General features: G+C 43.5%; 2 protein-coding genes across 3 annotated transcripts in view; one reads left to right on the top strand and one right to left on the bottom strand.

Annotated features, from left to right (window-relative positions):
* The window catches only part of Rab6a (RAB6A, member RAS oncogene family), a 36736-nt gene extending 36192 nt beyond the window's left edge, over positions 1-544 (bottom strand). Inside the window, exon 1 of one of the 2 annotated variants that reach the window (XM_052762357.1) lies at positions 4-544. In XM_052762357.1, the coding sequence (XP_052618317.1) occupies positions 4-73 (70 nt within the window). In that variant the 5' untranslated portion in view covers positions 74-544. The remainder of the gene's footprint in view (positions 1-3) is intronic. The other variant, XM_052762356.1, reaches the window with a different exon arrangement.
* Positions 72-14564, top strand: part of Mrpl48 (mitochondrial ribosomal protein L48) — a 65659-nt gene continuing 51166 nt past the window's right edge. Inside the window, exons 1-2 of the mRNA XM_052760192.1 lie at positions 72-358; positions 432-771. Coding sequence (XP_052616152.1) covers positions 72-358; positions 432-771 — 627 coding nt within the window. The remainder of the gene's footprint in view (positions 359-431; positions 772-14564) is intronic.

Raw genomic sequence — 14564 nt, forward strand, 5'->3', positions numbered from 1 at the left:
CACCGCTCTGCTCCCCCAGGAACACCAGCTTGAATTTCCTCAGCGGATTCCCGAAGTCTCCGCCCGCGGACATGATGGAGCCGGAGGAGCCGCCGCCGCCGCCTCAGCCCACAGACAGACCTCTCCCCGACCGCTGCAGCTCTAACCGGCTGACGAAGAGGGCCGAGCGGAAGGGCAGCCGCCGAGTCCTCTCGGCCCCTGCAGGAGGGCCAGGCGGAGGGGCGAGGCTGAAGGGGAACGCGACTCTCCACCGACCGGCAGCCGCCGCCGCCGCTTCCTCCCCGCAGAGTCGCCTAGCACCGTGCGACGAGGCCCGCGGCCGCGAAGGGACGCAGGGCGGTGTCGGAGGCAGCCAGGGGTGCGCTCGGGCTTCGCTAGCCTAGCGCCGTTCCTTCCCTCAGAACGCGGCGCCGAGACTGGAGGTGAGAGAGGAGGAGGGTGGCGGGGCGAGCGCCGCAGACGCGTCTGGGACCTAGCACGCGCAGCGCTCGGGCTCCCACAGCCGCCGCCGCCGCCGCCGCCGCCGCCGCCACCACCACCGCAGCCCAACCCGCTGAGTGCGCGAGCCTCTGGCGCGGTGCGGGGCGAGTCCGGGCGCGAGCCTGCCGCCCCGCCGGCCTCGGGCGTGCGTGCGTGCGTGCGTGCGCGCCCCCGGCACTGCCTTCCTGCTTTCCCCAGCTCTCCCTGCTCCTCCTGTGCGGCGGAGAAAGGGGCCGCTTAGGTTTCGACTGGCATCTGGAGAAGCCGGGAGGAGGCGGGACCGAGTTCCGGGTAAGCGAGGGGAGTGGGGAGGGGGGGGAGGGACGCTTACGTCACTGACAAGAGGAGCCAATCAGAAAAAGCGGAGAGCGGGCAGACGCGGAGTGAGGTGGCGGCGCGAGAGCGCGCGCGACCTTCGCGCAGGGAGGGGAAGGGGGGGGAAGGCAGAGGGCCCCGGCGGCCATAGGAAGTGTGGCGCGCGATTGGAGGAGGGAGGAGGGAAAGGAAGGTGGGACGGAGGCGGAGCCGGAACCAAGGTGAAAAGACCGCAGCAATGCGTGGGTGGGGTGGGGTTGTGCAAAGGTGTATCATAGGTGATGAACGGTTAACGTTGCTTCGCCTTTCCTCAGTTCTGCCTTTCACCCACTTGCTCTGTCTTTCTAAACGTAATTCCTTGCTCGGCATCTTCCTATATACATTCTCTTCCGTTGCTCCGTGGAGTTTCATAACTACCAGAAGCAGGTCTTCTCCATTTTGTGGGTGAGGAAACTGGAGCCCAGCAGGAGGAAATGACTTGCAAAATCCATATAGCCATGAAATGAAATCCAGGTTTTCTTATTTGAACCTCTGTTACCTCCTTATTAATTCCCTGGTGTCTGTTGGCTTGATCCTCTGTTGAGTGGCCCTTGTTCTTAGGGGTCGGTAACGTCACTTGATGACCATCTTCTACATGCTAGAAACAGGTTTAGATGTCATATAAACCAAACCCCTCATATTACAGATAAACGACTGCCCACATAGGGATGGCCCTTTGGAAAAGGTCACACAACATACTAGTGGGGAGCCTCAACAAGATCTCAAATCTGGGGAAGGAATGTTTAAAAGGTCATTTCCCCTTAAAGCAGGACCTCTGCCTATGTGTGCGCCTCCCTTAAATTAGCCACTTGAAACATTTTCACTTTTCTGCAGATTGTCAACCTGATTCACGATCCAATAAGATAATGGTGAATGCCATAAGAAAACGTGAACTAAGCGTAATGTGGACAATTACATAACAAATGTAATTAAATGTAAGGTTTCATCAAAATGGAATCCCTGAAAACAGTATCAGACAGAAACAAAATAGAGTAAATTATGAATTTAAAAATTAAGTAAAAGTGTTTAAGTTAAAAACATCAAAATCTTCTCAGGCTTTAATAAAAAAAAGTCTATGTATAGTATCTTATACACGTTAATGACAAGGCCAAGCAAGAACCTTTCCAAATGCAGGATGTCTGGCTGACCAAAAATAAATTTAGAGAGAAAAGAAGTTCTGAAAGTGTCATCTATTCTGATCTACCAAGGACAGGGCTATATCTTAGAACCTTCTCTACCAAAATGTACTGTCTGGAGCTGGGAATAGCTCAGGATAGAGCACTTCCTTAGCATGCTTAAAGCCTTGGGTTCAACCCTAGCACCAAATCAAGCAATCAATAATAAAGAATTAAAAATAAAAAGAATTACTTCCGGGCAGTTCCTCTCAACCAAGAGGCAGGATTTTTTGTTTTGTTTTGTTTTTGTTTTTGTTTTTTAGGGACAGGGTTTCTCTTTGTAGTCCTGGCTGTCCTGGAACTCACTCTGTAGACCAGGCTGGCTTCGAACTCACAGAGATCCACCTGCCTCTGCCTCCTTAGTTCTGGAATTAAAAGCGTGCGCCACACCACCTGGCAAGTGGCAGGCTTTTTAATATATATCTAAAATGAAAGTAAAAACTGAGTCATAACATAGATATTTGAGTTTTAAAAATATTTTAAATCACATGAATGGCTCACACCTTTAATCCTAGCACTCTAGTGACTGGTACTGGATGATGGAGAGTTTGAGACCAGCCTGGACTACCTGGCAAAACCTTGTCTAAAAAACAAAACTAGTCAAGTCTGGTGGTGCTTGATATAGTCCCAGCAGGAGGTCAAGCCTGGGTTACATGATTAATATTAGGTGGGCCTAAATTTCAGCAGAAGACACTGTCTCAAAAGAGGAAGAGGAGGAGGAAGGAGAAGAGGAGGAGGAGGAGGAAGAGGGAGAAATTGAAGTTGTTGTTTTGATTTTACAAGTAGCTTGGCAGGTTAGGTAGGACACCCCCAACAGTAACCCCGAATCCTAGCACACAAAGAACAGTTAGTAACAAGAAACTCCTTCTCAAATGCTTTTGCAAACCAAAGTGAGAGTGGCTTGTCTCTGACAAGTCCCAGGTTTTCTTTGTTTCCTGAAATAGCCTTTAGAGTAACATCTGAGGAGTCTAAGTGCTTTGTACTTCCTCCAGAACTTTATGAATCAATTCCTTCCTGTGCTTTGTTTCTATAGTACCTGGACAGCTGGGCTGTTAGGAAGAGAGGGCTGGTACAATAGAATTCTGACCTCACATATCTTAAAGGTTGATGCCTCTCTTTTTGTCCCCTTTCTCTATCTTCCTGGATCTCACAGTGTTGTCCTGGCTGAACCAAAATTCAAGCAATAATGTATCACTCTAAAGGAGATGGGACTCAGGTGCATCCAGCTAAGCTTTCGTTTTACATTGATGCATGTGTGGCTTCATTCTCCTCTGAAGCTTCTGTCATACTTACCAATTATTCCATGTAAGTCACAGATTTTGCCTTCAGAGATCCCCCTCTCCTGAGTATGGGGAATTGAACCTAGGCTCAAGAGTATCCTTAACCCATCTGCAGAGATCTTTCTTTCTATCTTTAAATTTAGTTTTTGTTTGTTTCTTTCTTTTTTCTTTTTTTTTTTTTAAGATTTATTTATTAATGTGTACAGTGTTCTGCCTGCATGTATACCTGCAGGCCAGAAGAGGGGACCAGATCTCATTATAGATGTTTGTGAGCCACCATGTGATTGCTGGGAATTGAACTCAGGTCCTCTGGAAGAACAGCCAGTTCTCTTAACCTCTGAGCCATCTCTCCAGCGCTGGTTTTTGTTTCTTTAAAGCAGAGCCTCACTGGGTGGCCTTAACTGGCCTAAAACTCACTGTGTAGATCAAACTGGCCCCAAAATTACGGAGATCCACCTGCTTCTGCTTCCTGGATGCTGAGATTAAAGGTGTGCACCACAATGCTCAGACAGAGATCTTTTTTTAAAAAATTATTTTTGTTATTGTGCATGTGTGGAGCACAACTTTCAGGAGATAGTTCTCTCCTTCCACTGTGGGTTTCAGGGATTTAACTCAAATTGCCAGACTTCCCATGGCAAGGATTTTTACCTCCTCAGCCATCTCGATAGTTATAGACATCTTAACAGTCTAAAAGGTGCCTGTGTGCATAGTAAGAGCTATAGGGTTCAACACTTGGAAAATTACTTCTGAGAAGAAGGAATTAGAGGTCTGTATTTTTTATCTTTTATTTTTATATATTTATTCTTGGAGAACTGTAATCTGAGACCTTTAAGTATGTCCAGGAATCTTATATATCAATTGTAATAAAAATGTAACTCACTTTCTTCACCCAGAGAGGAATTTTCTTCCTCCACACCATCTTTCTTTCTTTCTTTCTTTCTTTTGTTTTTATTTTTGTTGTTGTTTTTGAGACAGGGTCTCTTTATGTAGTTCTGGCTGTCCTGGAACTCACTATGTAGTCCAGGCTGGCTTTGAACTCAGAGCTCCACCTACCCCTGCCTCCCAAGTGCTGGGAATTAAGGCCTGTGCTGCCATGTCATATGAAAGAGGTCTGTGATTTCTTTTTTTGAAACAGGGTCTTTCTGTGTAGCTCAGGCAAGCCTGGAACTCATGATCTTCCTGCTCAGTCTACCAAGTGCTAGGATTAGAGGCATGTACCTCCACATCCAGTGATCTTGTATTATTCTTTATGGTAGACACTATTAATTGCCCACCTGAGAATAAACAAAGCACACATACTTTTCTTCAGCTAAGGTACAGGCACATGACACAATCTGAAGCAATCAGAAATGAAGGAGATGACCTAGAGGGTTTTAAGACAAAAATTTATGCCTTAATAAAAAGGTGCAGTTGAAGAAAACCTGCTGTTTTTCTGCCTTTGGATATGACTGTTCAAGAAATCGATAGTTATAGTTAATACAGTTCCTGTGAACATTCATATGTACCTCTGAGTGTAAAACATCAACCCATTGATGACGACTATCAGGGAGGCCAGAGGGAGCATGAGCCAATGTATCAATTCTGGAACTTGCCTTTCTCTGAATTTCTTTTTAGTAAAATGATAAATGTCCTTATAATTGACAATGTCTTTATGGTATATAGATACTTTACATTTCTTTGTATTATGAGAGATGAAATTGTCATCTTTGATTCTCAAAGCCCTAACACAGTTTCTTGAATGTTATGCCTGTGATGTTGTGTACATAGCTATACCATAGTAGTAGTTATCAAGATGGAACTGCCTTTTCCTGTTTACTACTCCCTAAAAAAGATTTATTGCTCTTATAGAAGCAGGAAATCAATAGAAAGAGAAAAAATGTCCAGGTAAAAGGACTGGAACCACATTGCTCGTATTTGAAACAAATAATAATAGCTCTGGCAGGAATTCAAATTCCATCAAATGTGATGGCCATCCAACCCACTCTACAGTGGTAATCATTGCTAAAAAATAATAGTGGTTCAATAAATAGCATAAAAATGAAGGATGCTCAATAACTCAAGGAGGCCAATTAAAAGAGTACAATTACTATATAAAGTGTGTTTAAGTTGTCTCATTTCAAAAGGACCATACAGAAAAAAAGAGTACCTTATATTAAAACCTTTTGTCAGTAATTAGCATGCGCAAGGCCCTGGGTTCAACCTCTAGCATCCAAACAAACAGACAGAAGCCCCATAGAGGGAAAAGAAACCACCCTCTTTTTCAAGTATATTGACCTGTAGAATAACCTATAATTATGTACCATAAGACAAGAATAAAGATTATTTAGTGGGAGTTGGAGAGCTGGGCTCAGCAGTTAAGAGCACTGACTGCTTTTCCAAAGGACCTGGGTTCAATTTCCAGCACCCACATGGCCCCTCACAACTGTCTGTATCTCCAGTTTCAAGGTATCTGGTGTGCTCTTCTGGCCTCCCCAGGCATAAGGCATGCAAGTGTGCACTGATACACATGCAGACAAAATACCCATAGACATAAAAAAGTTTTTAAAACATTTTTTAACAGATTATTTAGTCAAAGTGAAGGAAAGGGTGATAGAACTTAAATGGAATGACCTTTCCTGTAATTATAGCCAACTCACAGCTAAGAAGATATTTCTGCTACAGATTGATCTACAGAATCTATTTTTGATAATTCAATTTTGTTCTGTTCGTGTGAATCATGGCCATGTTATGAATAATGTGGGTTTTCAAGCCTGAGAAGTGGGGTGTTGCTTCCAGGTTTTGCCATTTCAGCAGGGAAAGATCTTGCTCCTCATTATACTAGGGCCAGAATGTGTAAAACTTGATACATTGCTGGAGCGTTCCTCTCCCTGTTCTCTCCCCCACGAATAAAATCTCCTCTAAGACATCCAGGAGAATGAATCACTCCACCTGCTACTAAGAGATACTCACCCTCGCAGTGGAAGAGAACAACTGCTTTCCCTGCTGTTTATAGAAAGAACACAGCATCTCAGGACAAGAAAGTCAGAACAGCCCTGCCGCACTGAAATACCAGCAGGCAAACTGCAGCTTGCAAAGAAGCCAAGAGAACCTGCCTGTCTGTGCATGTGCACGCTCATGTGCGCGCGCGCACACACACACACACACACACACACACACACACGTTTAAACAGCACAAATTAACTAGGATATTATTATATTACATAAAAATCAAAAGGTAGGCCACAAATGGTGGTGCAGGCCTTTACATATATTTGTGAATTAAAGACCACCCTGGTGTATATAAAGTGAGTTCTAAGCCAGCTAGGGCTAGACTCAAGTGAGACCCGATCTCAAAACTAACTAACTAAATAGATGAATGAATAAGACATCAACATCATTATAGAAATCATAGCTGGAACTATACAATGATGTAATGAGCAACAACGTCTTGGGAGAAAAATCTGAACAAAGTTGCAGTTCTAAGATGATGAATTAAAGATATTTCCACCTCATTCCTTTTCTGGAACTATTCCAGTTTTTCAAAAAAATAATTCAACTGCAAACTCAGGCTCTGATATTTTTACCCAAGAGCCATAATATTTTACATTGAGAAACAAAGACTAAGCAGAAGTAACTAACTAGCTAGAGTGTAGAAAATGCTTACTGAAGGGGAAAATAACAAGAAGCAGGCCAACTGGCTAAGACAGGCCCAGAAAGGATCAGGAGTGTGAAACACCAGGTACCATGTTAGAGAATTCACACGTCAGGCGGAAAATGCAGTCAAAATAAGATATTTTCATCTCCCTGATCCTACTTTCTTTCTTCCTGGCTTCACTTGACATATCGCTGCTATTTCTGTTGTCCTGGTTTGAGACTGTCAAAGTCAGTGTGTGGGCTGGATGTGGTGGCACACACCTTTAATCACAGCATCCAGGAAGCAGAGGCAGGTGGATCTCTGTGAGTTTGAGGCCAACCTGATCTAAATAGCAAGTTCTGAGGATAGCCAGGTCTACATAGGGAGACCCTTTCTCGACAATAATAATAATAGTAATAATAGGTAATATAAAAGTGGAGTTTAAGAAGTCAAAAGGGAAGATAATTGCTAAGTCCCCTTACACAGTGTGGTACTTGCTTTGCACACACTGTCTGAGTCCTCCCACGTGCTCTGGGTGTTCTGTTGTTACTTTGCACACACTGTCTGAGTCCTCCCACGTGCTCTGGGTGTTCGGTTGTTACTTCTGTACTGTTAGAAGTCAGAGAGCTCCATGAATGGGCTTTTCCATAAACAGAAAGAGGCCTTCTTCTCTTCACACATTTCTTTTTTTTTTTTTTTGTTCTTTCGAGACAGGGTTTCTCTGTGTAGTTTTGGTGCCTGTCCTGGATCTCGCTCTGTAGACCAGCCTGGCCTCGAACTCACAGAGAACCGCCTGGCTCTGCCTCCCGAGTGCTGGGATTAAAGGCGTGCGCCACCACCACCGGCCATTTTTTATTTTTTGAGAAAGGGTCTCATTATGTAACCCTGGCTGGCCTGCAACTTGCTATGTAGACTAGGCTGACTTAAAGAGGTCTGCCTGCCTCTGCCTCCTGAGCACTGGCATTAAAGCCTGACCTCCACAGGCTTTTAATGACGGGAAGAAAAAAAAAAGACACAGCTCCCTCTTTCCCATACACACATATAATCCATTCATGAACCTCCTGGTGGGAGCTTTTCATCTGGAAGAAACAGAACACTTAACTCCAAATGGTGTGAAGAGTAGGGTTAATCACAAGTCTCTGGCTAGGACAACTCCAGGGGTGATTAATGACCCCTGGCTTAGCCATGTTGATAAGGATCAAGATCTCCTATCTTTCTGTCTTTCTGCTTGCCTTCCTCAGAATTCTGACTTGGATGTTAGGTTCTAGCAAGATAATTGACGTAGCTCAAGTTGAAACAATAAAGTACTATCCAGTCCAGAGAAAGGAAAAGCCTCTATATCTCTAAGTGAAAACATTTCCCAGCTCCCCCTAGGAAACTCCCTATTACATCTCATTGGCTAGATTAGGTCATGTATCTATCCTACAAATATCACTGCAAGAGAAGTGTGTGGAGACTGGAGAAAGATGGCTTGTTGCCACAAACCTGTGACTGTGTCAAGAGGAAGAGAGAGAAAGAAAAGACCCCTTGGCAGCCCAGCACCAGTGTTCACTCTGCTAAACCTATCGGTTTGATTTCCAACATGAGGCTGTGCCCTGGAATATGTAGTTATTCACTTATTCATTCTACAAACACTTTGATCGCTGTCTACTAACACTCCTGTTTGCACTAGAGACAGCAAAGAGAAAAAGACCTGGCCCTTGTTCTTGAGTGTCCGTCAGTCTACTGGTGTGACAAATGTGAAAAAAGTCAACTAAATGTGACACTAAAATGAATATAGAGGTAAAGCCATTTGATAACTTTATTGCATCTGCTTATTATCCCTTGTTGCTCACTGTTGTACACCAGATTAGCTGGCCCTCGAGCTTCAGGGTTTTTTCTGTTTCCACCCCTATCTCACAGTAGGAGTTCTGGATTATAGACCTACACATCCAATTTTGTGTGGTGTTTGGAGATCCAAACCCAGGACCTCATGCTTCAGCTACTAAATCATGGCCACAGCTTTGACCATTTGAAATGCATTGCTAGTCTCTTTGTTGTTGAGTCCTGTCACACACACACACACACACACACACACACACACACACACTCAGGAAGATCAAGAGTTCATGGTCAGCCATGTATTTTGAATTTGAGCAAGTCGAGGCTACATGTAACACTGTCTCAGAAAACCAAAAATAATTAAAATAATAATTATATAATTTATATTTCCAGATTTGCTTTATCGTGTGATTGTAAATCAATAGTAATTTGCTATGCTTGTGCTCTTGTTTTGCCTCCTGTTAAGAATTTAATGGAATTTAATGATCCTCAACAACTCTTGAAAAGTTAATTAAAGGAACTCTGGGACCCTTTGCATCGCTAAGTCAGTTTTGAGGGGGTATTATATATTCTGGTAGCAGATAAAGGCATGCTTTTCTGTCCTTGGCTCACAACTGTCTGCAACTCTAGTTCCAGGGGGTCTCACACCTTTGTACCAATGCACACAAAATAAAGTTAAATAAATTATAAAAAATCTGTACACATTGTTCACAATAGTCAACAGGCAGAAACCACCTAAGAGTCCACCAACAAATGAATGGATAAACAAATATTGGTAACATAGTGATGCATGCCTGTAATTCCAGCAGGAGCATCGGGTTACTGGTCATCCTTGGCTACACAGCAAGTTCTAGGGCAGCCTGAGCTACATGAGATTGGATCCTAAACGGAAAGAAAAAGAAACAAATAGAGATATATCCATAGAAGGGAATATTGTTCAGCCATAAAATTGAATAAAGTGTTGACATATTGCATGGATTAATCTTGAAAAAAATGATGTGAGGTGAATAAACTAGAGATTAGTCTTCATATAAAATGTCTACTGTAAGTAAATTCTTGGAGGCACAAATTGAAGATTATCAGGAGCTAGATAAAAGGACTAGTGGGGAGCTAGTGTTTAATGGTTATAGAGATTCTATTTGCAGTGATTGAAAAAATTTAAAGTATATTATGGTGATGGTTGTGTAACATTTTGAATGTTATGCTTAAAATAGAAAATTTTACATGTATTTTAAGTGTGTGTGTATGTGTGTGTGTGTGTGTGTGTGTGTGTGTGTGTGTGTGTGTGTGTGTGTGTGTGTATCCGTCTGTGGTTGGAGGGAAGACGCTTAGAACTGGTAGTCTCAAAGTCGTATAAACCCTACAACAAAGAAGGGTTCACTTTGGTGCATCTTGCACTGATGGGCTTTTATTATAAACTTTTAGGCTCTCTGGCTTTGAATAATGAATTATTTAATTGCCCCATCTCTAAAGAGCTCTAATTTTGAGTGGGCACTAGGACCTCGAAGAGGCTTTGGGATGACATCATCTCTAAAAACTAAAACCCACTGGCCTGCAGGGGCAGTACCAGAGACGTGCACTTCGTATGAACATTAGCTCCCAATTAACCATGATTTTGGTGGTAAATCACATCTTTCCTTGGGTACCGAGAGCTGTGGCCAAGAAGAAGCCGGGGCAGAGTCCGCAGCAGTTAGAAAGAACTGCCCCACCCACTTCTGCTGGCCACACTCAGCATGGCCACCTCAAGTTCCAGACAAGGCGGCGGCCCCTCCCTTCCCTAGAGGGGCGGGCCTTCGGAGACTAATTGAGCTTCAGTGGACCAATGGAGAAGCGGGGAGGAGCCAGCCTTGTAGGGATGAGGGCGGAGGGTGGCTTGTCCAGCTGAGCGGTGGAGGGGTGCAGCTGCCACGTTATCATCCGCCTCAAAGGCTGGATTTTGCCCGGTGTTGTGCCACCGTCAGCGCTTCCGGGTTGGACTCCAGCTAAGCAGATCAGTCTCCACTGTGACCAGGGACTGTCCGTCCCCCTCAAACCCAGACTAGTAAAAGCCTGTTGTCTCGCTCCCTCTACTTTAAGATGACTCATCGCCGCGTTGCAACTCCCAGATGAATTGGCAACGCCAGGTGTGGCTTGACACGTTTGAACTTCATATATGTATATTTTCTGGTTATGAACGTACGGGCATATTCTAGGAAGTTGGGAAATTATGAAAAGCGATGGAAAAAATAACGTATTATTCCATTAACGGAAACAATACTAATAACCTTTGTCACCCTTTTATTTTTTTTCCTGTTTAAAACAATGGGACAAACTGATTTTGTGTGTTTTTGATGTATACTGCTTATCATTTTAATTGAGTGCATGGGACGCATATTCCTTGGGTGACTGTGTCACAATTTTTATGTTTCCTAATTAAGTACTAAGCAGTGGACTCGTCAGCTAGCAATTGGCTGACTGTTCATAACTTCACCACCCCTTTGTAAAGTTGTTCTACAAGAATTACAAGATTTGAGATCCTTTAGGACTTTATAATTTCAGCAGTTCTAGACTAGAAGGATCTTGACGAACTGAATCATCATGTTTTGGGGGTGGTAATGACCTTTGAAGAAAGAAGGGAATTTTCACCTAAAATTAGGAGTGTCTAACAAACGAGTGGAGCCTTTTTCAAAACTGAGGCTTTTCCATAGAGCATCACCTCTCCTTGCTGTACCCAGTCCATTCCTAGTCACAGGAAGAAAGAAATAACAATTTTGAGCTCTGATCTTCCCAGCTGGGTTTTCTAGGTGTCTGTATGTGGTTTGACTTGCATTACACTTTCTAATTAGGCAGACAGCAGGTTAGGAGACTGAGTTTTCTTTTTTTTTTCTTTTCTTTTCTTTTTCTTTTTCTTTTTTTTTTTATGTAGGGGATGGAACCCATGGTCCCATGCATTCAATGTATGCTAGTGCTCAATAAATGCTCTACTCCTGAACTATATCACCACCATTTTTTCCCCTTGTTGAGACAGGGTCTTTCTGGGTTTCTCAGGTTGGTGTCACACTTTTGGATTCAAGGGGTCCCTCTGCCTCAGCCTCTTCAGCTTCTGGGGCTATGGGTATACACCATGATGTGCAGCTAAATGGGGGCTTCCCATGGATTTATTCACTTAATTGACTGGAGAGAAGCACTTGCCACCATAGTACCGTACCTTTTGGTACTATGGTATTAATTCTTAGTACCTTAATACTTAACACCTTTTGGTCCCTTCTATGTGGCCCTGTGAATAAAGGAACCAATAGCTCGGGGTGGTTTTGTTTGTTTGTTTGTTTAGTTAAAATAGTGTCTCATGTAGCCCAAGCTGGCCTCAAACTCACTATGTACCCACGTTTGTCCTTGAACTCCCAATCCTCCTATATTACGTTCTTATTTTATTTGTTTTAATTAGCTTGTGTGTAATGAGATTCATTATATTTTCACATATATATGTAGCTAGAGTTTTCCTGGTCCTGCCTGGCCCACAGTCAGGACAAATCTCTCTCACCCACCAGTCCCGCAGCCGCTCAGACCCAACCGAGTAAACACACAGAGACTTATATTGCTTACAAACTATATGGCCGTGGCAGGCTTCTTCTTATCTAGTTCTTGTATCTTAAATCAACCCATTTCTATTAATCTATAAGTTGCCACATGGCTCGTGGGTTGCCGGTATCTTAACATCTTCTCATGGCAGCGGCTGGCAGTATCTCTCTGCTTCAGCCTTCCACTTCCCAGAATTCTCTTCTCTGCTTGTCCCACCTATACTTCCTGCCTGGCTATTGGCCAATCAACATTTTATTTATACAGAGCAATATCCACAGCATATATATCATGCACTTTGCTCAGAGTCACCATCCATTAGGCAATGGATTTTTAATAAATGAGTGAATTCCTATGTCATAAAATACAAAGAAGTAGGAAGAACATTTCATTTAAAGTTGTTTCCAGACTATATTAACTAGCCCCTCATAAATAAAAAAAAAATGGGATGGAGCAAGAGAGATGGCTCAGTGGTTAAGAGCACTCACATGGCAGCTCACAACTGTCTTTAATACAGTTCGGGAATCCAACACCCTCAAACAGAAACACATGCAGGCAAAACACCAATGCTCATAAACAAATGAACAATGGGGCTGGATGCATAGTTCAGTGGTAGAATGCTTGCATAGCATACACAAAGCTCTGGATTGTATCCTCAGAAACACACACTTGAGCACACAGAGTACCTGTGACTTCTAGTCTTAGGCTGTCACACAGGTGATATATGCTGGAGGCTCTGAGTGGTTTGCTGTAGTATGATAATGACTTTTTTGTTTTTTTGTTTTGTTTTGTTTTTTTCAAGACAGGGTTTCTCTGTGTATCCCTGACTGTCCTGGAATTCACTCTGTAGACTAGGCTAGCCTCAAACTCAGAGATCAGCTTGCCTTTGCCTCTGAATTCTGGGATTAAAGGTGTGCACCACCATGCCTAGTTATGATAATGACTTCTTTGCTTCTGTTTTTCAGTATATATGTGGCTTTGGGGCCTTAATAGCAGCAATACAAAGGATTCCTTTTTGTTTGCAAGAAATATTTTCATTGGCATGGAACTCACTATGTAGATTAGGTTTGCCCCAAATTCGCAGCAATCTACCTGCCTCTGCCTTTCAAATGCTGGGATTAAAGGCATGAGCCGCCACCCTCAGCAAGAAAAATTTCCTTCTGTTGTAATGTGTAAGGTGTAACCAGTGGCTTAGTTCAGGACCGCCTGAACCAGGTGGGTGGAAGGGAGATGGAGATAGCCTCTCAGATGCCCTGGACCTAGTATCCCTCTGCTGGAGGAGCTCCTTGTGGCAGAGACTCTCAGTGCCCTCACACTGGAGGCTGAGCTGATCAACCAGAACTCAGGTTCTGGTTGTCCAGGAAGACATTCTCTGAAGTGCACAGGGAGCTTCCGTGCTCGTGATCCTCTGCACCCCTTTCTCCTTACCAGTTCCTATGAGCCCACTGCTTGAGCTTCCCTCTTGCAGCTTCTTTCATCATTTGGTTCTCTCTCCAGGGTGGAGCCATCACCATCACCCAGCCATAACCTGAACAACCAGAACCCCGCTGGTATAGCAGGGGCTGGCCAGCGAGTGCTGTCTCTTTCTGGCTGTTCCTAGGTAGCCAGCTCTCTTCCCATCTCTGGGCTTTTATATAGACATTTTCTTGTTAAGTATGATTTCCTTTGTGCCACAATATGGAAGCAGAAAAGCCTTACTGAAGATAATCTTGTTTGTAGTCTGAGGTAACTTTATATATCTTCACTAAAGCCATAAATTAGAGCTTTAGGGTACCATTGAAGACTTTTTTTTTTATTGTAGGTGGCCATAGAATTACTGCTTTAGAGGAAGTTTCACTTGAGATGAAACATCATCTTTTAAAGGGCCTCCCTTTGTTCTTTGTTCCCTAAGGCTTTCTCTGATGTGGTTGTGCTGAGGACGAGAGCAGGTTTATTTTTAAAAGGACCTTTTAAAGGAAAGCTAGCTTGTAAAAATAAATCCAGAAAGGCCTCTTTTTGGTATGTGCTGGGAATGGAATCCAGGGCCTTGCATATGCTAGGCTAGTGCTATACCATTGAGCTATATCCCCAGTCTCATAACTTTTGTGTCTGCATATGATTGAAGTTCCTGGGAAAATCTAAAACCTTTAGTTATAGCTAAGAACTTTAAAATATTCACATATGTATAATTCTATTCAACATTTATTGAGGCCTCATTATGCTCCGTGGCCAGTGGCAAGTGCTAAAGACACCATGAACATGAAGACTAGTCTTCCTCGAAAACTGCTCACAATCCAATGGAGAAGA

The sequence above is a fragment of the Peromyscus californicus genome, unplaced genomic scaffold, assembly GCF_007827085.1.
Source record: "Peromyscus californicus insignis strain IS unplaced genomic scaffold, ASM782708v3 Scaffold_4__1_contigs__length_199733344, whole genome shotgun sequence".
Classification (NCBI taxonomy): domain Eukaryota; kingdom Metazoa; phylum Chordata; class Mammalia; order Rodentia; family Cricetidae; genus Peromyscus; species Peromyscus californicus.